The 25,217-nt window shown below is 47.5% G+C and overlaps 1 protein-coding gene across 3 annotated transcripts in view; it reads left to right on the top strand.

Moving 5' to 3' along the window:
* EIF4G3 (eukaryotic translation initiation factor 4 gamma 3) overlaps window positions 1-25,217 on the top strand; it is a 144,773-nt gene that overhangs the window by 68,657 nt on the left and 50,899 nt on the right. Inside the window, exons 4-10 of one of the 3 annotated variants that reach the window (XM_053997729.1) lie at window positions 1,212-1,307; window positions 2,620-2,733; window positions 6,089-6,121; window positions 13,528-13,707; window positions 14,699-14,813; window positions 18,481-18,581; window positions 21,250-21,372. In XM_053997729.1, the coding sequence (XP_053853704.1) occupies window positions 1,212-1,307; window positions 2,620-2,733; window positions 6,089-6,121; window positions 13,528-13,707; window positions 14,699-14,813; window positions 18,481-18,581; window positions 21,250-21,372 (762 nt within the window). The remainder of the gene's footprint in view (window positions 1-1,211; window positions 1,308-2,619; window positions 2,734-6,088; window positions 6,122-13,527; window positions 13,708-14,698; window positions 14,814-18,480; window positions 18,582-21,249; window positions 21,373-25,217) is intronic. The other 2 variants (XM_053997730.1, XM_053997731.1) reach the window with 2 other exon arrangements.

The following is a 25,217-nucleotide window of genomic DNA, read 5'->3' as shown; positions in this document are numbered from 1 at the left end:
AGGAGCAGCTGAGGGAGCAGAAAAGGGGCTCAGCCTGGAGCAAAGGAGGCTCAGGGGGGACCTTGTGGCTCTGCACAGCTCCTGACAGGAGGGGACAGCCAGGGGGGTCGGGCTCTGCTCCCAGGGAACAGGGACAGGAGCAGAGGGAACGGCCTCAAAGTTACATTGGATACTGGGAAAATTCCTGCATGGAATGGGTTGTCTAGCCCTAGCACAGACTGCCCAGAGCAGTGGTGAAGTCCCCATCCCTGGGGTGGTTTAAAAGATGTGTAGCTGTGGCCCTTGGGGACATGGTGGCCTTGCCAGTACTGGGGAACAGTTGGACTTGAAGATCTCAGAGAGCTTTCCAACCAATTCCACGATCCTATGGTTCTTGAGAGCAAAAGCTGTTTCAGCCTGGTGGCTGGTTTTTGTGCCATTACAATAATAAACAATTTTTAAAAATAATAATGTAAATGATAATGTTTCTGTTCAAAAAGAATAAGGAAAAAGGCACTCTGAAAAGTTATTTCTAAATGTCTCGTTAAAATGCGTCATCGGCAGAGCTCCAGTTTATTGTTACTTTGGGCAAATAACACTTGGGGAGAGCATCTGGTGGGATAAATTGTTATAGCCCATGGAAATGGGTGGAAGTAGGAAAAATGTGCAGAGCCTGTAGCCACGGCCTGCCTTCCATCTGGATGATTTTGGGCTGTTCCATTGCATTGGAAATTCTTTAATGCAGCAGCAGCTTCTGTTAAACACACTCAAGGTTGTTTCTTTTTGTTTGTCTGATTTTGGAGGATTTATTGGCATTGTCTACAGTTTTGGCTTTCCTTGGAAGCTGGTTCAGGGGAGGCTTTTGGAAACAGGTGGCCAGGCCTTTGGACACGCAGGGTTTTGGTGACACTGTGTCATGTGTCTCCTGGGTTGTTTTCCACTGCAGCACTTGGGGAGCGCAGGTGATAAATAGTAGCAAACTCTGACTTATAAAATAGTAGTAAACTCTGACTAATAATTACTGATGGAGCTATTACTTTCTAGTGGAGCTACGAGCTGCTCCCATGAGAGGCAGAGTTGATGAATTGGTCCTCGACAGAGATGGTTTCTCTGTTGCAATCTTTTCATCTTTATCTCCATGTCAGTCCCTCCAGTTGATAACGTGTTCTGTTCTTGGTTTTTGGGGATGACTCACTGGATCCACTCACTTGGCTTTTCTTGTTCCCTGGCAGGCTCCTTATCCCTCAGGACAGAATGCAGCTCCCACCACGCTGGTGTACCCTCAAGCCCCTCAAACAATGAGCACGCAGCCTCAGACCCGCTCGCCGGTAAGGAGCCCACGCTGGCCTCATCTGCTGCTCTCTCCTCCTTGTTCGTGTGTTTCTCTGTCTGTGTGTGTCTGTAGCACGGGGCTGGTTCTCTGGAAAGCCCATTTTACTCACCTGGAAGCACATCCTGAATGGCAAACCTTGATTGAGTTTTTCAGACACTATCCTGGTAGGATAATTTTCCTTCTAAAGTTCCTAAAGAAGCGATGGAGGGATTCTCATCTACCTTCAAATAACACCATTTATTTTTAGCCTAGTTACTTTCAGGTTCACTTCATTATAGTGTTCAGGTTCATTGCCAGAATCTTTCTCTTTCTTCTTTTTTTTTTTTTTTTCCTCTTTTTATTTTTTTCTTTAAGGATATGTTTTGTGCAGGGATAGACCAAAGATCAAACACAAGCAGTTCTCTGCAGCAACCCTCGGTCTCCAGTGGCCTCTGGGCTTTGCTCCCAAATCAATGCCACCGATCAGTTCTAACCCTGGAGGTGCTCACATGTAACCTAGACCATCTGTGTACTCAGATATTTTTGTGCTGAGCCCCTTTTTCATCCAGCTTCAGGTTTGATCATCCTTCACAGTCTGTTTTTTGGGGGTGGGTGTTCATTGTGATACTGCTCTGCTGTTGTAGGACTTCAGTTCCCCACACCAGGTACTTTCTGGGGATTCTCTGCTTGTAGCACAGCTCCACATGATGTTAGAAGACCCTCCTAGGGCATCAGAGGCTTTGCTCAGCTTCTGGAGGCATGGTGGCTTCCCATCACCACTTCTCAAGGCTCTGTCAGCTGTGGGAGCAGCAATCCTGCACCTCCTGCCCCTCTGTGTCAGGACACTTTCAGGTTGCCCATAACCCCCTGGTGCCTTCCCAGCACTCTTCTCTCTTTAGAGTAAGGTGAACGCTCCTGGAACAAACTGAAAGCCTCTGAGGCAGAGGAGTTTGTCCACAAAACAGGTATAAATACAGATATACACAGGGCAAGGATCCCCAAACCTGCAACATCACTGGGGCACATGCCTACCTCTGGAGGTTTCCCCTCCAGGACATGCCAGGGTTTGTTCTGAGTCCCCTCAACCTCTGCTGATGAACGAGCCAGGTAATGCTGACTTTGAAGTTCTTTGATGTGGACAGCTGGGAATTTGTCCTTAGTGCCCCATTCTGATCAGTAATGCAGGACACTGCTGTTAAAACTCTTTCCTCAGTAAGTATAATCATCTTTCTCTTTAATTGTTGCAAAGCACAACTAAGCTGGTATGGTTAGAACTGGAGCAAAAACTTGACTGAAGAGCTGCATCTCTAAACCAGTTTTTTTGACAGCCCAGCAGAACAGTGCCAATACATTGCACAGAAAACTGGAAGAGGAGGAAGGTTTTGGAACAGAGTCCGGTTTACAGGTCCCTGGCTGGAAGAGGCTGGATAAAATACTGCATTGTAAGCAATATAACAAACTGTACTCCTTCTTGCAGGCAATTGTGCCCACGACACTGTTTTTATTTCTTCTTCCTTTCTTTATTATATATATATTTTTTTACCACATCCTTTTTTGTTGGCTACAGAAATGCACTGGTTTTGCTTCTTTGCTGAAAGCACAAGCTGCCGTGGCAGCCTCTGCCAGGTGAGGTGGTGCCACAAGGGTCCAAAGCTGAATTACAGCTGGGGGGTCTGACCTGGGGTAGGACAGAGGCCAGGGCCCCCTGGGCTTTGTCACTCAGGAGAGAGAGATTCTGCAGGAAATTTGGCCAGTAAATGTCAAATTTTTAGGGTTTTGACCCCATAACTGAGGAGGTCCCGAGGAAGAATTTATCTGCACCTGTCAGCCTTGCTTGTATTGTTCTGAGCTCTCCTGTGTGCAGGTTTTGCCATGTGCTCTGCTAGTGCCCATCTCACCCCATGACTAAAAGCTGCTCCCACCCATCACATTTCATTCCACCTCCCACCCCAAAGCAAATGCAAGACTAGCCCAGGCCTGAGCTACTCCTGCATTTGGTTCTTTGCTTGATTTATTTATTTGTAATTTAGTTATTATTTTTTTCAGTTTATTTTTCAACCGTCCCATTTGGTGGTGAGGGGAGGGTGAGGAGGGGATGAGGAGGGTGGCAGGGTGGCTGTGCCATCCCTGGGTTTTCTGTTGTGCTGTGCCATGGCTGATGTGGGCAGGCAGGGCTGATCCAGCCCCTCCCTCGAGCCAGAGCTTCCTCCATCCTGCTCTGCATCCAAGGGCCATTGGAAGTGCAGAGCTCAGGCTTTTCTGTTCCTCCCAGGACAGCTGCCTTTGCAATCCATGTTTGCTCCCTGTTAGCATCGCTCCCACAGCAGGAATTGCAAAGCTCCAGCTGGGGAAGGAAAACAAAATCTGGGTCCTTCAGCACTGCTGAAAATTCCCCATTAGCTCTTGGCCATGCCAGCCCCCATCTCAACACAAACTGTCCAATTTTAGGACTTCTGCCAAAAAAGGATATGCTGGAGAGGGTGCTGGAGCAGTCCAGGAGGGGTGAGGTGTGCCAGCCCAACATCTGCAGGGAGAGAACATTCCTGTGTCCACGGGGCAGTGGGCAGGACTGTAGGGAGTGGGGAATGGGGCAGGGAGGTTGGACCCAGGATTTATAAGGTTTTCCTATCTACTGTCTTCATCAAACAGAGAAAAAACAACCCAAAGTGTCTATTTTAAGCAAGCAGTGACTACTACAGTTTGTTCTGTTGCTTACAGCTATTAACAGCTAATCATTCCTATCAAACAGAATTATTTTTAAAAAATTTAAAAATCAAGAGCCAGTGGTGACCAGTGCAAAATAGATGAGGGCATTTTTCACTAACTTGGAGCTTTTATTTTATTTCTTGTAACACACATTACTTTCCACCATGGAATAAATTTTGGCTTCTTCAGATATAAACTTCCAGCTCTTGTTTTAGGTGCAGTGAGAACAAATCTTTTCTGTGCAACAGGGATGAGAGAGGTGCCTTGGCCCTGAAGTGAAGCAGTACAAGGTTTCTGCATCCCAACATTCTCTTTTTGGCTGTTTTCTTTCATTGGTGTCTAACACAGAACGTGCAGCCCCATGGAAAGGCTCAGCCCTTCCAGGGTACCTTTAGTTCCTTTTCCCAAACACAAGATATTTTAGGGAAGTTCTTTGGGAAGATAAGGACTTGAAGTGCTTTTATCTCCAGAGATTCATCCAGGTACCTGTTTCTCCTCATCCACAGAGCCACTGGGAGAATACCAAGAGGCTCTGAGTCCTTCTGTTTTATTAAAATAGAAATTACAGCTTTTCAGTTTCACAAGGTGACCATGCTTTGCTTTTTTATTCTTCAGTGTAAGGCTTAGAGAAAATTTTCCAGGGTGAGAAAACTATTTGGTGAACCAGTGCAGGTCATTCTTTATAAACTCTTGTCCCAGGACCAGCCTGTGTGTCCATATTTACTCGTTTCTGATGTTTTTTATGACTTTCATCCAAGTGTCAGCAAGTGCCACCATGAGGTGAAGGTAGGAGTATATAAACACCAGGATTAGCAGAGTAGTTCTTGGAAATCTTTAAATCTAGGCAATTTAAGTGTTTATAAAGGAAAAGATCAAATGGGCCAGTGAATATGCTTTGCTTCATGTTTGATAGCATTAGAGGAGCTGTAAGAGCTGCAAGTGAACCCAGGCCCACTTTTCCTTATAGAAAATAAACTTATTAAGGAAGTCACTAATTAGTAGTCAGTTTTGATCACTGTTCTGAGGCAGAAAGTAAACCACAATGAGCCCCTGAGTGAGCAGAGGTGGCTGTGCTGAGCCATCACAGCAGACACACATGGTGGCTAAAATCCTCTATGGATGTAGTTGTGGTCACTGCAGTTAATTATTGGAGCTCTTATCAGTAGAATGCTCTGCTCTCATTGTGGAGCTCTGCTCATTACACCAAGAATTATGGGTTTCAACACCTAACTCAGCTCTGGAAGTGGGTACCTTGTCATCTTTATTTATATTTTCCATTTCTTGCATTCATTTTTATTTCTATTTTAACAATCAGTTCCTTATTGGGAAGTGCTTTTAATGTCAACTGAGCATGTTAAATTGGGATTATCTTCCTCTGCGTGTGGCCCAAGTGAGTGGGAGATGATTCAGTGGCCTGAGCTCAGGGCTGGGAAGCAGGACCTCCTGTTCTCCATCCAGGCTGCACTGCTGCTGCCTTCAGGGCCCCGGGATAAGCTGATCCTTGGCTTTCAGAGAGGGTGACACATGCCACTCCTTACGGGGGCTTTGCTGTGACCCCAGTGGAGGAATACAGCTGGACATGCAGTAGCAGGGCTGGCCGTGCCAGGAATGGCTGCTCTTTGCCTCGCAGGGATGTCCCACGGCCCCGTGCCTCCCTGGCTCTTCCCAGCCATGGCTCTCCATCCTCTGCTCCCCCCAAAGCCCCGGAACGGCTCCGGCCCAGCTGCTCTAACCATTGACCTCCACCTCAAACAGTTTCAGAATCTCCACTGCTGCTCGTTTTCAGTTGTTTTTTTGGTTTTATGTGTTCTTCCCAGGCAGGGTAAGGAATGCCTGCATCCCTGAGTGCCTTTAGGATCCCAGGCAGCTTTGGCTGTTTGTCCCAGCTCCCAGCACAGTGCCCGTAGCAATGTCCATCGTGACACCTCAGTCCCCGTGTGTCGCTGTCCTGCAGCAAAGCTTTTGACTGTGTCATTATTATTTTATTTTCTGTGGGTTTATTTTGCATAGAGTGTGACATTTTGGTTCGTTGTGGTGTTTCTGACTCTTTGTGCCTTTCCTTTTGTGTTTGTTTCTCCCGCCTTTCCTCAGTTTGCAGCGGGGCCTCGACCTGCCCATCACCAGGTACAGTACCTGCCCCTTCGTTATCACCCTGCACTAATTGGCTGGGGGGTGGGGGTGGAGGTGACTCACCCACTAACTCGAGTGGAGGAAAGCAGCCCTGCAGTAGCTCCTGGCACGTGCATAACCCTGCTAACAGCCGCCTGCACCGCTGAGTGGCACTGACCTCACCCGGGGTCACCGCTCCCATTAACCACCCCACACCCCCGGGGAGCAGAACCTCTAGGAGTCATTGCCAGGGATGTGTGGGATTCCCTTGCCTTCTCACATCACTAGAAACTTGTTCTGAGTATTTCCCAAATGATGGGTGCATTCAGTTTCCTGAAGATGTCACCTGAGAAAATCCTGCTTTTCCAGCTCGGAGCAAAGCACATGACTTCCCAGGTCCTGCCTTTGTTGTGTGATACTCCTGGTTCTCTGTCACCATTGCATTGCTTAATGTCATTTTCACTTAGCCCACAAAAGCCAGACCTGTAGGAGACTTTTAGTGTTCCTGTTGCACGACTTGGACTTTGTAAGGAACCACTTCATTATTAAGAAGGAGAACTAGGAATAGCTGTGGCTCATGGAACTCAGGGGTGGCAGAACTGGGACTTCTCCAGTGTCAGGACAGATACACAGGCCCACCTGTCCTAGTCAGGGTGTCTGGCATTGTCTTTTCTTCAGCTCCTACACTCCTCTTTGCCAAAACGCTTATCCTTGGGAACTGATTCTGGTGCTTCTTGTAGGTTTTGAAGGAACAGAGGTGGCACTGCTGGTGGGAAAGAGGGGAAAAGGCAGGACAAGGCAGGAAAGCTCTCCCAGAGCTCTCTTGGCTTGGAAGAGGCAGGTTGTTTCCACAAGTTAATAGGAAAAAAAGTCCCATGAATCCTGTGGTGTCAGGACAGGGGCTTGAGGCATGGAAGGTTTGTTCCAGGGAATTATTTTGTTCTCACTTCACTTGTGTTCCTGAGCAGTTGAACAGTGGGATGAGCATCATGGGGAGAGCAGGTAAGTGTTAGGTAGGCACAGACCCCAAAATCCCCATCATCCTTGATCCTTCCAGCTCAGGGAGCAGCAGGGGAGCTGGAGCATCCCAGAGTAGGGCACAAAAAGAAGTGTAAGGAGTAGAATGGGACATGTGCAGCTGTTGGCTCATGGGCAAAAGTGGCATGGGACCTTTGGGACAGTGATTTGTGTGCATGGCTGGACAGGCAGGGGCAGAGGAATGTTTGCAGGATGACTGCAGGGGCAGCCTGGGCAATGATGGGGGCATCAGGATCTTGTTTAGATACTTTTGTTGTTGACCTGAACTTCAGGTCAGTGTTTATACTGCACAGTACAGGGAGTGCATTACTGCTCTGCAGCTCCTTAGTTCCTTCACAGGTCATTCCTAAGGGATGTATTCACTGGGAGCCATTTCATGTTCTCCTAAAATTTACTGAGCTTTCTCTGAGCAGGTTTTGGCCCACGAGTCTTGAGGCAGCACAGCCTTGGAGGAAATATTCCCGTGACTGGGGCTTTACTGGTGGGACTTGGCCACCAATCTGTCAGAATGGGATCCAGAACTTTCCTTTGGACCCACTTATGGCCCTGCCTTTACTGTGCTTGTAAATTCTGAGTGTTTTCCTGATTTTATCACAGTTAGATTTTTGTCTCTGTTACATTTGAATCTGCTTATAATGATCTGTGGGAAGCTGTCACCATTAGAAAAATATTCCAGGCTTTATTCCCAGTTACATCTGTCATGTGCTGCACCAGGACAGGCACAGAGAAACCTGGGCTGTGGACAAGCTGTTTGTTTCCTTTAACCCAAAACACCCATGGTGTGGACTGGGGGTGCAGACAGGGATTTTGGCCCCTGCCATGTGCAGGAGGGTTACGACTGTAGGAGCAAGTTCATCCTAAACCAGCACTCACTCACTGGATGCTTGAGACCAACATAAACAATTATCCTCACAGGAGAGTTTTTAAACTTGGTTAAACTGTGTAACACAAGCTGAGAGCTTTGAGACTGAGATTCATAAGCTAGAAAAATGCTAAATAAGTAAATTGGCCTCAGCAGGGCTAATATTTACTGCAACAACTCCACCTTCCCTTTGAAGGCAGCAGCAGCACTGTGGGGTTTGCAATTCCCTGTGTCCATCCCAGCTTTTATTAACATGTGCTTTGTATTGATTCTGGGTCTCCTTCAGGCAAATAATGGATTCTTCTTCAATGTTACTGCCTGTAATTATTAGATCTTTAAGGTCCTCAAATGGGCATGATTTAAGCACCTGAAGTTGAATGACAGCTTTATGAGCAGGGTTTTTTCCTGGATGGAAATGCCTGCCCTGGAGTTGGACAGTTACAGTGGGAGTTGGTGGAGCCAGTTAATGCTGAAGGAAGTGTGACCCCACTGCGTGAGAGAAAATAGCAGAGATTTCGAGTGTTAACAATAGTGGCTAAAGGAAAATTAAATAATTGCAGCAGTTCTGACTCAAAGTTAAATGTGCATCAGTAATCCCTGATTCTGAAATCACACACTGAGAATCTGCAGGAAAACCTCACTTTATAAGAGACAGAAAACAGCCCCTACAAAGTGTTTTGGGCAGTGTTTTGCATGGACTTTCTCTGTTTTTTCTTTCTGAGTGAGGCTCTGGAGTCACTTGGTTGTTTCTGATCCTCACAAAGCACTGTTGAGAACAGCAGTTTTCTTCTAAACCGAGATCCAAAATGCAAATTTTTGTTACATTTGAATCTGCCTAAAACGCTTTCACTTATGAAGTGACTTGGGGAGCATGGGGTTTATTTTACAAATGGGTGCTCAGAAGAGGCTGCTGTGATTAAAAACAGAAATCAGAAATACCCACTGAAATGTGGTAGTTTCCTTTTGACTTGAACTGTGTTTGAGAGGGGTTTGCTGCTCATGGCTCAGCCTCTCACTTGAGGTTACTGGTGGAGTTTATTCCAGTTTTAGCTTGGGGTTTCTTGAGTTCCTCTGGGTGTAACTGGTACAACAGAGAATGGGCTTGGCTGCGTGCTCTTGTGGAAAAGCTTTGGTACTTGGAGAGCTTGGGAGTTCACTCCCTGAATTGACCCAGCTGACCATTTTGTAACTTTTTTGGAGTGTTTCAAGTCAGAAAGTGATGGGAAACTGCTGCAGTCACTTCCCTGTCTGCATCCATGAGTGTGTGAAGGAGCTGCCACATCTAAATACCAAAAAGGGCTTTTCCCTTAATTTTATCATTTAGTAAATAATAAAACAGGGGGAGTCAGAGGGGAAGGAAATGAGCCTTGCCATGAGCCAGCCAAAGAGCTGCACTGAGGTGCTGGGGAAGCAGGACCTGGGGGTTTGTGCTGCAGCTCCTGCTCCTGGAGGAGGGACAGCACAAGAGGAAATGGCCTCAAGCTGCACCAAGGGAGGTTTGGGTTGGATATTGGGAAAATTTCTTAATGGAGAGGGTGGTCAGGCACTGGAAGAGGTGGAGTCAGCATCGCTGGAAGTGTTCAAACAATGTGTGGATGTGGCACCTGGGGACATGGGTTAGAGATGGACTCGATGATCTTAGAGGGTTTTTCCAACCTAAACAATTCTACAGTTCTCTGATCTTCACATCTCAGGGCTCAGCTCCTACTGCATTGCTCATGCAGGCACCTCCTCCTCCCTCCCCCAGGTCAGGCTCAGGTTATCCCACCAGCCTTCCTGGTGGCAGCAGAAAGTCTAAAAATTAATAACAGGGGCACGAGAAGCTTGAGTGAAGTGCAGAGCTTGGGTGACAACTTGATGAACTTCCCTTTTGCTTCCATTCTCCAAACCTGCCATAGGGCTCCATGGACCCATCATAACATCCAGCCATGAGCCTAGGGAAAAAAGCAGATGAATGCCCATGTTTGCCAGGCTGAGCTTAGCATAGGTTTGTTTTCAGGCTCTTACCCCAAATTTCTATTTAGGTGCACCTTGGGGTCCAAGGGAGCACTCCTGGCACTGGGAGCCATGGCCTGGAAATACAGAGCACGTGGCAGATCCATGAAAAGCAGTGCTGGGTGATCAGAGGGGGCTGGGGCTCTCCTTGATCTCTGCTTTTCCTAGGTGGCACGTTGATCATTGATTTTATTACTCTGGGCACGGAGTGATTGGGGAAGAAAATGAAGAAGATGATGGTAAATAAAAGGATTTGGGAGGGTTGGGGTATGTGAGCAGTGACTAAAGGGAAAATGGCAAGGAAGGGCAGAGGGGTAGGCAGGAGGTTTGGAGTGGAAGAGCCCCAGGCTGTGTCCCACAGAATGGAGCTGCCCTGGGCTGTGTCCCAGCACGGGAGCCTCGGGAGCCTCCAGGGGCCAGCTGGAGGCTCTGGGAATGAGCAGCTGTCCTTGCCCAAGGAGTCCCCAGTGCTGGGAGTGTTCCCCCAATGCTCCCAGTTGGTTGTGAGCAGGTTCTGTAGGTGCAGCAGGAGCCTGAGGAGCAGATCCCATGGGTGGAGTGTCCCCATCTCTGGCAGTGGGGGTTTTCCTGCACTGCCCTGTGGGTGGAGGTGCTGTTGATAGAGAGAAGTCTCACTTCTGCCTCCAGCCCTTTTCACTCTGCATAAACACACACCTGTGGGGTGTGTTTCCAACCCTCCCTCAGTGAGACATGTGCTGCAACATGCTTACAGCTTAAAAATGACCATTACTCAGTGAATTGCAGTGAAAAAAGAAAGACTTTTACACTTTTTGGTGTCTTTGGATATTGAAAAATCACAAACTCTGGTGATTCTCACCATAAATTCAGCACCTGTACTTGGTTCACGCCACGCTCCTGCATCTCCCCCACAGGTTTTATCAGAGCAGGACTATGGCAGGCTATTGTATTCTTCTCATTTGCTTTTTCCACCCTCACTTCCAAACTTTTCTCCCCAAACAGTTCCCTTCTCCCACTTCCAGCATGCTGGGGACAGCTCTTCATCCAGGTTGACAGGGCTGGACATAAAATCATTGTGCTCACCTTAACAGTGTCTGGTTATCTGAAAGAGTCATCCAGGGCTTTCCTGGAGAGATTGTTTGCTGTGGGGAACAGCTCAGGTGTCATGAAATCTTCAGCAGCACCAGAATGGCCATTTTAAGCTCATTGTCATGTTGAGGATAGAGACATCACAACTTCTTTCTGTCCTTCCCACCCTTCCCAAACCTGGGGTGGATAATCCCAGCTCATCCCTTCATTCCCCTCTCTTCTTTTCTCAGTCCTCCTGGCACAGTTACTCCCTGTAACACATCACTGCACAGCAGCCAGCAGGATCAGTGTGATGTGTGGTGGCCTAATTATTATAATTACTTTTTACTGAACAGTTAAATATGTGGCATTTCTTCCCCTCCCAGTCTTGGTGCAGAAAAGGAGAGAAATCCATGATTGGAGCCAGGGTTTCTGCTTTATCTGCTCTCTCTGTACCACTGAAAGAGACCAGAAGAAGAAATATTTGATGTTTAAGGAACAGAGTAAACATAAAGTCATTCTGTAGTGCCACGTTTCATGCAGTAAATCATGGTTTGATTGGTTTGTCTTTTTTTTTTTTTTTTTTTTTTTTCTTTTTAACTTTCATACTTCCATATGAAACTTTTCTAGGAGAGTTCTGACCCTGTGGGATTCTGGCAGCAGAGTCCGTGGTACCACTCAGTGTCTTTTCCTGGCTGTTTCTGGAAGGGATGAGTCAGAGCAGGGCAGAAGCTGACTGGAACTGTGTGCATTTAGGGTGCATGTTGTATCCTATTCCTTCCTGTTGATCTGTAAGCTGTTCCATTGGCTTTCTTTCTGTTTCCTGCTGCTTTCTTGCTTCGTTATTGAAGGGAGGATTCAGACCTATACAGGTAACTCTAACTCCTGGTTCTGCATGGCATCAGTGTCTCTCACCTGGTCACTCCTCCGTCAGTGAATGCCTCAGCGTGCGGTGCATCCCTCACCTCCTGAGCTGCAGGGTGCAGAGCCAGAGCCTGCAGCCCAGTGCCCCTCCCAGGGTACAGAGCCAAGGCCTGCAGCCCAGTGCCCCTCCCAGGGTGCAGAGCCAGAGCCTGCAGCCCAGTGCCTCTCCCAAGGTGCAGAGTCAGCCCCAGTGCCCATCCCAAGGTGCAGAGTCAGCCCCAGTGCCCATCCCAGGGTGCAGAGCCAGAGCCAGCCCCGTGCCCATCCCAGGGTGCAGAGCCAGAGCCAGCCCAGTGCCCATCCTGGGGTGCAGAGCCAGCCCCGTGCCCATCCCAGGGTGCAGAGCCAGAGCCAGCCCAGTGCCCATCCTGGGGTGCAGAGCCAGCCCCGTGCCCATCCCAAGGTGCAGAGCCAGAGCCAGCCCAGTGCCCATCCCGGGCTGCAGAGCCAGAGCCAGCCCTGTGCCCATCCCAGGGTGCAGAGCCAGCCCAGTGCCCATCCCAGGGTACAGAGCCAGAGCCAGCCCAGTGCCAATCCTGGGGTGCAGAGCCAGCCCTGTGCCCATCCTGGGGTGCAGAGCCAGCCCCAGTGCCCATCCCAGGCTGCAGAGCCAGAGCCAGCCCTGTGCCCATCCTGGGGTGCAGAGCCAGCCCAGTGCCCATCCTGGGGTGCAGAACCAGCCCAGTGCCCATCCCAGGGTGCAGAACCAGCCCTGTGCCCCTCCTGGGGTGCAGAACCAGCCCTGTGCCCCTCCTGGGGTGCAGAACCAGCCCAGTGCCCATCCTGGGGTGCAGAACCAGCCCCAGTGCCCATCCTGGGGTGCAGAGCCAGCCCAGTGCCCATCCCAGGGTGCAGAACCAGCCCAGTGCCCATCCCAGGGTGCAGAACCAGCCCTGTGCCCCTCCTGGGGTGCAGAACCAGCCCTGTGCCCCTCCTGGGGCTGCCAGCCCCCTCCCAGCGCGGAAGGGCGAGCGTGGAGCCGCTGCCAGGGCTTGCTTGGCTGCCCAGGCCTGGCCCATGCCAGCGTGGTGTGAGGCTTTGGGACCACCCCGGGACAGGTTGCCACCCTTTGGAAAACAGGGCAGGACAAGTGACCTGGATGTGAAGGAGAGACACGAGGTGTCTCTGGCCTCTGTGAAATTCTGGACTTTTAGCTCTTCTGGAGATAAATTGGAACAGTTGCCTTGATGTTTTATTTCCCTGGGGTTTTTATAAAGGTGGGGTTTTTTAGCAGCCAACCCACCATATAAAAAGAAAATTAGATAAACTCATTTTTCTAAAGTTGACTCTGAAGGTTCAGCTGTAAAATTCAGAGGATACAAACTAGTAATTATTAGTTTTTAAAATGTCTTGCCTGTTTCTGCCTTGTAAAATAGAAAGCCATAGATGGCCCTGCTGTTCACAGAGAAACACGGACTGTCCTGCAGTTTTCTGGAAGTGTGGCAATCCCTGGAAACTAACACCATAACTATAATATTGTAAGGATATTTCAATTCTTTCCCAGGAAGTCTGACCAGTTCTTTGTTTTCTCTCCTCTCTCCCTGCCCTCTCCTAGTTTTTTCAGAGGCCTCAGATCCAGCCTCCAAGAGCCACCATCCAGAACAGCAGCCCCTCCATCCGTCCCGGAGCGCAGACCCCGACTGCCGTGTACCAAACCAACCAGCACATCATGATGGTGAACCACCTGCCAATGCCCTACCCGATGCCTCAGGGCCCCCAGTACTGTATCCCACAGGTAAATCCAGCATCCAGGCACCTGAGGAGCTGCAGAGCAACGTTTGCTCCATGGGGGTTGTCTCAGGAGCTGCCAGGAGGGTGTGGGGATGTGTCTGTGAAATCAGGTTGGTAGTTGCATATCGTGTGCCAGGGCAGGTCTAGATTAGGTACTGGGAAAAGTTCCTTCATGGAGAGGATGATGAGGCATTGGCAGAGGCTGTCCAGGGCAGTGGTGGAGCCAGCATCCCTGGAAGTGTTGAAGAAATGTGTGGATGTGGCATGTGGGGACAAGGTTTAGGGGTGGGCTTGGCAGTGCTGGGGGAATGGTTGGACTTGGTGATTGTAGGGGGCTTTTCCAGACTAAATGATTTTAGGATTCTGTGGTTCAGCCTCTGTCCTTTCTCTGTATGAAGTATTTGTTCTTCTGTGCATGGAGGCAGTAGGAACCAATCACCTTTTTCAGGCCTCCCTCAAGCACAGTAGGAAACCAGGCTCTTGGAAAATATTTAGTGCTTTAAAAATACTTAATTTGACTTAATCAATCCACAGACACTGCAGAACCTTGGGCCTCATAACACAGTGTTCAGTCAGGGGAGTGACTCTGTTCTACCTCAGCTCCTGTGTCCTCCCTGCCTTGGCTTTACCTTACTTCTGGCACTAACATTTGGAGAGGTTTAGGTGGATATTAGGGAAAATTCCTTCATGGAAAGGGTGGTCAGGCACTGGCAGAGGATGCCCGGGGCAGTGGTGGAATCCCCATCCCAGGAAGTGTTCAGACAACGTGTGGATGTGGCACCTGGGGACATGGTCAGAGGGGAACTTGGTGGTGCTGCTGGTTGATGGTTGGACTCTTGATCTTAAAGATCTTTTCCAACCTTAACAATTCCATGATTCTGTGATGCCCAAAGCTGTCATTAACCAATGTGAGGATCAGATCCCTGTTGATCGGGGGGGCTCAGTTACAGGTTGCCCCAGTCCTTGTACAGTGATGGTTGTTTTTGTCCCCCCAGTATCGTCACAGTGGCCCCCCGTACGTTGGGCCACCCCAGCAATATCCTGTGCAGCCACCAGGACCAGGACCCTTCTATCCAGGCCCAGGTCCTGGAGAATTCCCCAATGCCTACGGTGAGTTCTGCTTGGAGAGTTCTTACAGTCTTTTCTTGGTGTGTTTTTCTGTTGTCAAGCTGAAGATTTATAATAACAAGCTAGATTAGCATTTGTTTGAACTTCAAATAGCTGCTAAATTTGGTGGTGTCACAGCCCTGATTATTCACTCCTGAAAAATCCCAGAGTATTGTTTGTGTGAGGCTGTCAGGAAAGGCTGCAGCTGCCCAGGATTGCCTGTGACCAGGAATGGGGCTGGTTGGTAGTCCAGTCATTATTATTTATTCAGGTATTGTGGGAACATTTGGCAGTCTTGGTTTTCACTGCCATGCCCTGGCACTACCAGTTAACAGCAGTTAACAGTTCTTATCCCAGTGTTTCTTGTTTGGTGTGTGCTGGGGGATAAGAGCAAGCCATGTGGGTTTTGCCCTGGATTGGTGCTGCAAAGATAATTTAGTCCAGTGGAAGAGTCTGTAACCCCTGCAGAGGTCAAAACCTGGCCTTTTCATTCATTTGGTCACTCACTGCTCCCTGCCCACTCACATTCTGCAGCCTGCTGGGGGCAGAGATAGGCTCCCATGGGAATTCTCTGTTGGAATTTTGGAGCCTTGGGGTGACTGCTTCTCTTCCAGGCCAACCAGTAACAGCCCTGCTCCCTTGGCAGAATTGCAGTTTGCTCTTCACACACAGAAATCCCTTTGGAGGGAAAGAAAAACCCAATAGCTTCCCTGTGCAGCATTCAGAAAGGTCTTTTATTTTTCCTCTTTTCCTTCTCTTATTTATCTGGTCTGTGTGGAACTCATGGGAATTATTGAAAGGTTGTCATGAAGCCTTTGAACCTGGTAATGCAATTTCAGAATAGGAGAGAGGGTAATTACAGGGCAGCTACTTCCTGGTGGTTGATCCTAGAGAAAATAGAAGAAATATTGTAATGGTTCTTCAAATCTGATCCACTAGATGAGGAAATGACCCAGTATTCCTCATTTTTTGTGCTGTTACAGGTCTGCTTTCTTACTTCCTGCTTGCTTGGTGCCATTTATCTGTCTTCATTCCTGTAATTAGGAAAACATTCATTTCCAGCTCCTTTCCTCTCCTGGAAGCACCTGTTTTTTGCAGAAAATCTTGGAATCTTTTAGTCCCAGCTTTAGGTTGCTGCACGTGTGGAGCATCAGTGGGTGAAGCCAGAGCTCTCTGTCCTGCAGTTTTCCAGGCAGGGAAGGTTTCACCAGGGATTTGCCTGTACTTATCCACCTTTCCCTCCTGTCACTCTCTTGCTGTGTATAGGGACTGGGAATGCTCAGTCTCTCTCCAGGTGCTGCCAGGTTTGGGGAACAGCTAAATCTACAGTCCAGGCATGGATAATGCTGCTGGCAGTGCCTTTTCCATCAATCACAGGACTTGTAGCCAGTGTGGCTGCTGGATATCAAAATCATTGCAGTTTGTCAAGACCTAAAGAAGGTGATGAGGGAAAATACAGTGGAAGACAAAACTTGTGAAGATGGACAGTGCAATTTTATAATTCAGTTTTGCAGTTTTTCATTCTCTGATGTCAGGGAGTTTCTGTACAACACTGGGAAAGACCTTGAAGTGATCAGTGGGTAGGAGAGAGAATAAAAGTTGGGTGCTGAAGAACTGGAAGGGATCAAAGGCAGGGAGCAGAGCAGCGAGTGTGGACTGGCAAATGCACTTGACTTGTCATAGAAGCTGTTTCTTCCCAGAAGTTACTCTTTTCAGGACTTGGATTTTAAAAATACTTTTCATAAAGGGAGAGTCATTCCCTGAGTTCTGCTGGAGCTGTCTCTCCAGCAGGGATCACATTGCAGGTGCTGTGGTTAGATCTGGTTTCTAGGAGACTACCAGTGAAGGGAATTCACACCTTGCAGGATCCCAGGCTTCCCCTGTTCCCTCACCTTACCCAGGCTCTCCTTGGACACCTGCTCATCAGCAGGCTTCACAGAATCACCAAACCCCAGGATAGTTTGGCTTGGAAGGACCTTAAATCCCATCCAGTCCCACCCCCTGCCACAGGCAGGGACTGCTTCCACTATCCCAAGCTGCTCACTGTCGAAGCGACCTCCTGTGCGGGGAATAACGCGCTCTGACTCCGTGGTGCAGAAGGCTGAATAAATTGCTTTTATTGAGCTAAATTATACTACATTAATACTATACTATACTAGAACTATATCATACTAAAAAGATACTAAAGAAAAACCTGTGACTGTCTCCAGACAGTCACGACACAGCTCTGACCCAGTCAACCCAAACCGCCATCACCAGTGTCCAATTAACAAATCACTCCTCGGTAAACAATCTCCATAACACATTCCACATGTGCCAAACAACAAGAGCAGAGAATAGAGATAAGAATTGTTTTCTTCTTTCTCTGAGCTTTCTCACTGCGTCTCACAGCTTCCCAGGAAAAATCCTGGGAGTGAGAATCATGTCTCTCTCTTTTCAGAGAATGTGAATACCACAGCTCCTAGCCCTGCCCAGCTTGGCCTTGGACATTTCCAGGGGTCCAGAGGCAGCCACAGCTGCTCTGGGCAATAATTTTTGATTCCCAGCCTGCAGAGATGCTGATAGAGACTTTGAGGCCAGATCTGAAGTGGTTCTGCTGACTCTGGCATTCAAAATGAGACATTTCTTGAGTGATTCAGCCCACCCAGGAGTGTCACTTTGAGCTCCTTGATGCCATGCAGTGCTCCCTGCTTGGACAGGAAAAAGTTCCCTCTCTGAGGATGCAGACAGGGAGCCTGCTTTGAGCTGGGGCTTTCTCAGCAGGAAGAATGCATCCTTGGAAGTTGCAAATCAGGCTGTGCTGGGCTGGTTTAATTTGCTTTCTTGGGATTTCACCCTTTGCCTGAGATGCAATGACCTCCTGGTTGGGTTACAGGCACAATCCAGATTTTCATTCCCAGTTAAAGGTTAATGTAGCTGAAGAATAGATCAGAATGTGCCAGAGGCAAGTGCAAGCACTCAGTTCATCCAGCATCCCTGCCTAGAAGGGAGAACACCCAGCAGCACCTTACACATTCCCCTGACATCTGATCCATGGGCAGGAGGCAGCTCTGCTCTGCCACCCTGATCTCTACCGTGGTCTTAAAGCACTTGGGTATTTATTGAGCCACTCTCATTCCACTGAGAAAACCATAATGAACCACATTGGCTGTTAGGAATGTGATCAGCAGCATGGTGTAATCCTGCACTCATCACCGTGGTCCTGCTTTTTGTGTGTTGCAGCATGAGAAGAGCATTACTCATAATTAAATTTTCTGGTTATGCTTCCAAATAGGTTGCAGTTGACCTCACAAATTGTTTGTATTGGTTAGACTAAATTTCTCTACAAAGGCAGAAAACCCCTGATAAACCAGCAGCAAATCCAGCAGAAAACCTTCCTGTTTGTCAGGCACAGGAGTCCAGGGATGGTCTTGCAGTGCCTCTGTGGTATCCACAGCCTCTCAGAAATGGATGATGTACCTGGCCAATTTTGGGTCATGGAAATCACATAAGAAATGGTGACTGAATCTCTTGTCTTGATGGAGCATCAGCTTCTGTTCAGTGGCAGTGGAGCCGAGCAAACGCAGCGTTCCCAGACGGATGTTGGAAGTTCTGGCCAGCTGCACCTCTGGCGTTGGTTGTCTGTCCTGAGCTGACCTTGTCCCTCTGGTTTGTGTCATTGCTGCCCCAGGAACACCCTTCTACCCCAGCCAGCCAGTGTACCAGTCTGCACCCATCATTGTGCCTACGCAGCAGCAGCAGCCGCCGCCTGCCAAGAGAGAGAAGAAAACGGTGAGTGGGGCCCTGGGGGACTCAGCCCCAGGCTCTGTCCTGGGTGGGAGCTGCAAGGACATGAATAATGTTCCTAAGATTAAGCCTGAGCTTTACCTTCACTGGAGGCCCTGGCACAGGGTGCCCAGAGCAGCTGTGGCTGCCCCTGGATCCTTGGAGGTGCCCAAGGCCAGGCTGGACACTGGGGCTTGGAGCAGCCTGGGACAGTGGAAGGTGCCCCTGCCCATGCTTTAAGATGAGCTTTAAGGTCCCTTCCATCCCAAACCAGTAATTTTGTGATTCCCAAAGAGATTAAGTGTAATTAAACATTGCACAGTGCTGTTTTCCATTTTTCTATGGGCGTTCTCTGAGTTTGTGACATCTCAGCCAATCAAAAAGGAAAATAATTTTTCTGGTTTTAAATAAACATAAGCAAAAGCAGCCTGGTCTCCCCAAACCTGGAATCCTCACCTGTGCTGCTGCTTAGAGTGTTCCCAAAAAGCCAGGAGGGAATGAGTGAACTCAGCAGTTTGGGAGAATGTTGGGAATTGGTTCAAAGTGACAAATTAGAAATTATTGAATATTACGCCTTGAAAAAGCTGAAAAAACAGAAAGTTGTGGATGTATTTGCAGGCTTGAAAGAACCTGACCACATTATCAAAGTGGATATGGGTTTGGAGAGCATATTCCCTTTTTCTCTAGTTCACTGGGGGGAATTTGAGAGGCAGATGAATGGAATTTAAACTCCTCTACAGTTGGATGATGGGGAACAGTGAAGGTGTATGGGGTGAATGTAAGGTTTAACCAGGAAAAGATGATGTTGGCTTGAACTTGTGAATTAACTGTTTGTAAAGGACTGAAAAGGAAATTGCAGCAGTATTTGTGTGAGAGTGTTTTGGAAACATTAAAAGAACAGTTTCCTGGGGGTAGAAAAGAATAAAAGGACTTGGACATGTCTCAAAATGCAGAATATTTGCATCTTTGGAGTTTTGAGGGTGATCTGGGGTGACACTTGATTTGGGAGACCGGAAGAACTGAACAATGTGTGAGCTGTGCTTGCAGGAAAGGCCTTTTTGATGGCTGCTCTCAGCAGCCTTTTTGTCACCTCTTCAGTCCCCAGGAGTCTCTTTTCAGCATCCCAAACACGACATGCCCAGATCCCTGATGCCATTGAAATGCAGAGCTGATCAGACACGCTCAGCTGGGATTAAGGCAGTTCCATGCCAGCCAAGCTACGTTCTTTGAGGCAGAAAAGGGATTTTAAATGCCCGAGATGTTTCTCTCTGAATGTGCTGTTTCAGTTTAGTAATTGGTGTTGCAACTGGAGAAATGAGAAAAATTAAATGTATTCATGTGCACATGCCCACATCCACCATGAGCTGAGTATTTGAGTACTACAAATTTCCCTTGCAGGCAGGGAAATCTTGTTTTTAATGCCAGTGACTCTGTGTCAGGTGGAGGAGAGGGCAGGAATTAGTGCCAACTCTTAGTTCTTTGTTGCTGTAGTTAATGAAATATTTTAGAAAAAAAAAATCCATAAAAAAATAAGAGAAGCCCAGACTCCACGTCTTGAGTACAGTGTGTGTGTTTGTGTGTTCACAAACAGAGTGAAGCCACCATCCACCAAAGTGAGTTTGGCAAGTCACAGAACTCTTCTGCAGTTACGATTTTATAGCCCAGAATCCCAGTAGGGTTGGCTTGGAAGGACCTGAAGGACCATTCCCACCCCCTGCCATGAGGCAATTACAGGGTGGCTTCCAGCAGAACCCCTGCCCTGGGGAGGGTGATGGTGTCTCTTGGTTTGCTTGGAGTTGTTTGCTTGGATTTCTTCATGGAATTAATCTCGAGTTCAGCCAAGAGCTTTGGAGAAGGTGGGCAGGATACACAGAACTCTGTCTTCAGGCATATCAGAATCTCTAGTTCTTCCACTGGAGATGAAAAGCTGTTTCACATTATCCCAGACATGCTGGCTCTTCCCCCTGTTCATGGACATGGATTGGCTCAAGTGTCAGTTGAGGATTCAGTGAGTGTTCTGGAGTGGTTTGTTTTGGAAAATATTTTTTTCTTCCCATTTTGGGGCTGTGAAGAGACTCAAAAATCCCACTTTTTTTCCTAAATGCTGCAGAATTCTAAGGACTTGAGTTTGTTCTTTCAGTTTCCCTTTCTTCCACTCAGTGCTTTTGTTTGATTCCTTCTGTTTTGGTGGAACTGGGAACTGATTTGCTTTCCCCCTTTCCCAGAAGCTGGGCTGGCAAGGTCAGGGAGTTTTCTGTCAGGGTAAAAGACAGCCTTTTCTCCATTCTTGCCCTTTCCACTACTGGGCAAGCTTAGCTTGTTCCTAAACTGTCTCCCACATTTTCTCAGTTGCAGAAAACTCACGTTCCAGCAGCAAAGCCTGTATTTTGAATTGCAGGGTGCACATATTTAGACTGAACTGGTGTGGTTGATTATTCAATTAGGTTTTGATTAAATTAGGTGCTGATGAAGGGATGACATGCCATGCATTCCAAGCCATGGAAACAAGCCACATCCCAGTGTTGCTGCTGAGCACCAGCTCATCCCAGAGCATCTCCTGCTGGGTGTGGTGGGAGCTTGTGCTGCCCACGCTGCTCTCCACCAGGACAGCAGCAACAGGAGCACTTGTGGGAATTATTCCTTTGTTGTTATTGCAGTTCTTTCAATCCTGTAGATCCGAATCCGGGATCCAAACCAGGGAGGCAAAGACATAACAGAAGAAATCATGTCTGGAGGGGGCAGCAGGAACCCCACCCCCCCCATCGTCAGACCCACCTCCACCCCGACTCCACCTCAGGTAAGGAAGGGCTGCATTCCTCCCCTGTGACCTTTGCCTTGCTGTGCCTCTCCCTCACGCCTCCAACCACACCTCTGACCATCTCAGAGACATGGATGCTCCCAAATTACCAATGTTCTTCAGCAATGATGTTTTCCCAAGTTTGATCATTCTTAGCAGTCCATGGCTTGTCGATGTGGAGTCCCAGTGCTGCTGTACTTCCCCCTCCCTGGTTTTCCATCAGCAGTAGATTTTCAGAGCTTTTCAGTGTTAAAGGAGGAGCCAAAATATCTGGGGGAAAGGAAGTGTCTCTGTTAAGTCTTGTGCACCTGAAGAAAGTCCATGTCACACAGGTGATTGATTACAGACCTTCAGTTGCATCACTGTTCTTTCTGCCTTTGTGCAGCTGTTTTAGAGTCACCAGAAGATCTGGAGCTCAGGAATTTTCTCACAGAACTGAAATAAGTTTATCACACATTTGGTCTCTGGGTGTTCAAAATTTACAGTGTGTTTTGCTGGTGAGAGTAAAATTATAAATACTCCAAATAATTTTCTGTAGCTCTTAAATCCCTTCTTGTCATACACCTTTGAGTCTGACCCCTTTAAGTCCCTGGTTAGAGGTCAGGAAGGTTCTCCAGCTCATGGCTGGGCTGTAGAACAGAGCTGGTGCTGAGATGTGATTTCTTCTTCTTCCACTTTCTCTGCTTGATGTCACCAGCCTTTGGCAGCTTTTAAGGTGAAACAGCTTTTCCTGAGCTCAAACCTTCCTTTCCTCTTCGTGTGGGAGTAGATTTTCTGCTGAAAGTCGTGTGCTGAGGCAGGAGCACAGCCCTGTCTGGGAGCACAGCTTGTGCTGGAGTGGGAGCTCGGGATTCCAGGGAGATGTAACTGGGATCATTGAGGTGAAGTGAGAGCCTGGCCTGGAGATCTCTCCCTGGGAGCAGCAGGGTTTCAGCTTTCAGCCATTCCCAACTGAGTCCAATCCTTGTGTCTTCTGAAGGCACCACCTTTTGCTTTGTCTCCTCTGTCCCCATCCAGGACAAGCAGCAGCAAGGCACCAGGTAAACTTCTTTCCATTAGAAAAGACAGTAGAGATGCCAAACATGAGAATCTTGGTGAGATCATCTCCCCATTTCTTCTTGCTACCCGACCTTCCTCGTGGAAGTGGGAAGAGTTGGAACCAGCCAGGATTTTCTGTGGTATTCCTGCACAGTGCAGTGAATCCAGGCACTTACCTGCTCATTTTTACATTCTGAAATCTATTTTAAGGCACTACAATTAAGTCAAACAGAAGGAAATAAATGTGTTTCAAGAGGAGGTTACTAGGCCTGAATTCTGATCAGCTGTAATTTATATGCAGAGCACAGCAGTGATGTCCAATCATCTCCTCCAAGGTATGCAAATATTCCATTGTTTAATATCCAGCCTTCCTTTTGATTAGGTGCTTGGAACCACTTTTGGTAATCACAGAAGAGCTCTGAAATTGGGCTCACCAGAATAAGTTCATTAGTGTAACATAACTGAAAATTTAAGCCCACTTAAGCCAGGAAATTCAACATTATTGTCCCAACAGCTTCTCTAAATCAAGTCTTCAGAGCACGTTTAATATCTTGGGTGAAATTAAATAGTGCCTTAATAACTGTGCTCAGGAATTGCAGTAGTGGGGGTGGTACTGTTTTGAACAGGCTCGAGTCAGTAAATTTTCAATATCCAGCCATAACTTTTGAGATGCTCCTGACTTGGGGCAGCTCCTGGGACAGTGCAGGGAGAGCAGAGATGCTGTTGTTTGTTGCAGCCCCCTGGACCAAACCCTGCTCACCAGGGTGCTCAGGCAGATGTCACTGCTTGAGCACTCAAAATGTGAGTGTGCAGTCTCAGGGCTTGACAAGGCAGCATGAAAGTGACTCCCAGTCCAATGAGATTTTTAGAATTATAGCAAATTCTAATAAAACATCTTTCTCTGAATCGGCTATCTCATTATTTAAATGGTACAAACACAGAGGAAGAAACATCCTCAGGAAGTGCTGGAGACCACTCCCTGTCCCAAATTCTGCATTTGAAAAAGAAACCCTTTTATAATAATAATAGTTTCCAAATTTTCTTTTTTTCTTTAGATTTGAATTACTCTATTAACAGACTCAAATAAACCAAAACTTAGTTAATGCAAGCCCAATGCACCCTCTTTTCTCAGTAGATTAAGTGCTGAGCATCAAAAAATTGTTGGAATTGTGCTTAACATCAAAAAGTTACTGGAATTGTGCAGAAGATGAGCATTGCTGCCAAGATGAGCTGCATGGTTTGAGCCATTCCTGTACCTTTTACTCAGCAGTGCTGACCAAAAAGTGCTTTAGGTGGAGTTTCCCAGTGCCTCTGCAGTGTATTTTAATTGCTTTTAAGCAAGTAAAGTGCTTTAAAGTCCCTGCAAGAGAAGCTGGAGGTACGTGGAGATATGATTTATCCATTTCTAGCCAGGCACTATTTTCACTCTGATTTTTGCTGGGAAGAGAAAGAAAACCCGGGGCCAGAATCTGATTATGTTATTGCCTCAGCATTGGCTTCCACAGAAGATCACTTTTTAAAGAGTGAATGCTCTTATTTTCCTGGCCAAACTCTTCCAAGTCTCAGTGAGTTTGTCAGAGTTGTGTTTGCTCAGTGTCCAGGCCGTGGTGGGGTGGAATAACCCAGAGCAACCCTTGGAGCATCATAAATCAGGGGAGCAATTTTCAGTGGGATTTTTTTCCTAAAAACTCTCTAAATGCTCTATTTTGCAGCTGCAAGGCTCAGTGCATAAGGATCATTTATTCATTTGCAATATCATTCCCACAAAATAAATGTTTTCTACATTTCTTAAGGAAATACATTTCCTGACCCAAGAAGTTTCTGGACTCAGGTTTCTTCTTCACTGCTCTGCTTAGGTTCCTGTGGTTCTTATCACAGTTTTCTTTCTCCACACTGATTTCATCCATAAATTTTCTTCTAAAAGGAAAATCCTGATCACTGAGGGCAAGGGGAAAATGTTTTTGAAACCTGCTCATTTGTAAAGCTGGGTTTTCTTTGGCTGGAGGCTGGGCTACAGTTATTCATCCATTCTCCAATTTGTCAGGCTCATTCCTGAAAGAGAAGCAATCACAAATAAAACTTCAACCCTTCACCCCCAATTAAATCTTCATTCTTATTTTTCCAGATGTGCTTTTTCCTGGTCTTCCAGAAATGGTGAAAAATAGTGTCTTGGAGATAATTCCCTCTTTATCCTGCACTATTCAGATGCAACAGGCAAAAAGCTGGAGATGGGAGTCCCAGGAAGAGAAGCAGGTTGCTAGAGCATTTCATTTTAGAGGGAAATAAGTTTTGCATAGATTTCTGAGAGCCTGTCTGCAGTCAGGAGTGATTAAAAAGTCCTTTTCCCATAGATGTTCAGAGAAGTTCATGGATGTGGAACTGGGTGAGAGCAGACACCTGCAGGGAGCTGCCTGGCTTTCCACTTGGGGTTAGGAAATTAAAATTTAGCCCCATTTTCTTCTGTGCCTGGCCAGTGTGTATTCAAGGGGATTTTGTGACCAGCTGCCTTGGCCTGTCTGTGTTCACCCCAGCAAGTCTCACCTTTGAGTCTGGGGAACTAACTTGGTCTTCCTTAAATTCTGAGACTAAATACTAAAGGATTTTATCAAACTTCCTTGAGCACAAGTGTGTGTTTGGTGGGAGATCATTGAAATACGTGTTTCTGCCACAGGCTGGGGCTCCTTCAGTCTTCCTTCAGTCTTTGCAGGCCTTTTTGTTTTGTTCTTCCATACAGACAATCTCAGTCCATGTTCTTTGGGAATCTGCTCCTCCTGCTCTCCCTCAGATTGCTGCCCAGCTGGTTTTAT

Source organism: Vidua macroura, chromosome 23 (genome assembly GCF_024509145.1).
Source record: "Vidua macroura isolate BioBank_ID:100142 chromosome 23, ASM2450914v1, whole genome shotgun sequence".
Classification (NCBI taxonomy): Eukaryota; Metazoa; Chordata; class Aves; order Passeriformes; family Viduidae; genus Vidua; species Vidua macroura.
This window is presented reverse-complemented; position numbering and strand designations above follow the sequence as displayed.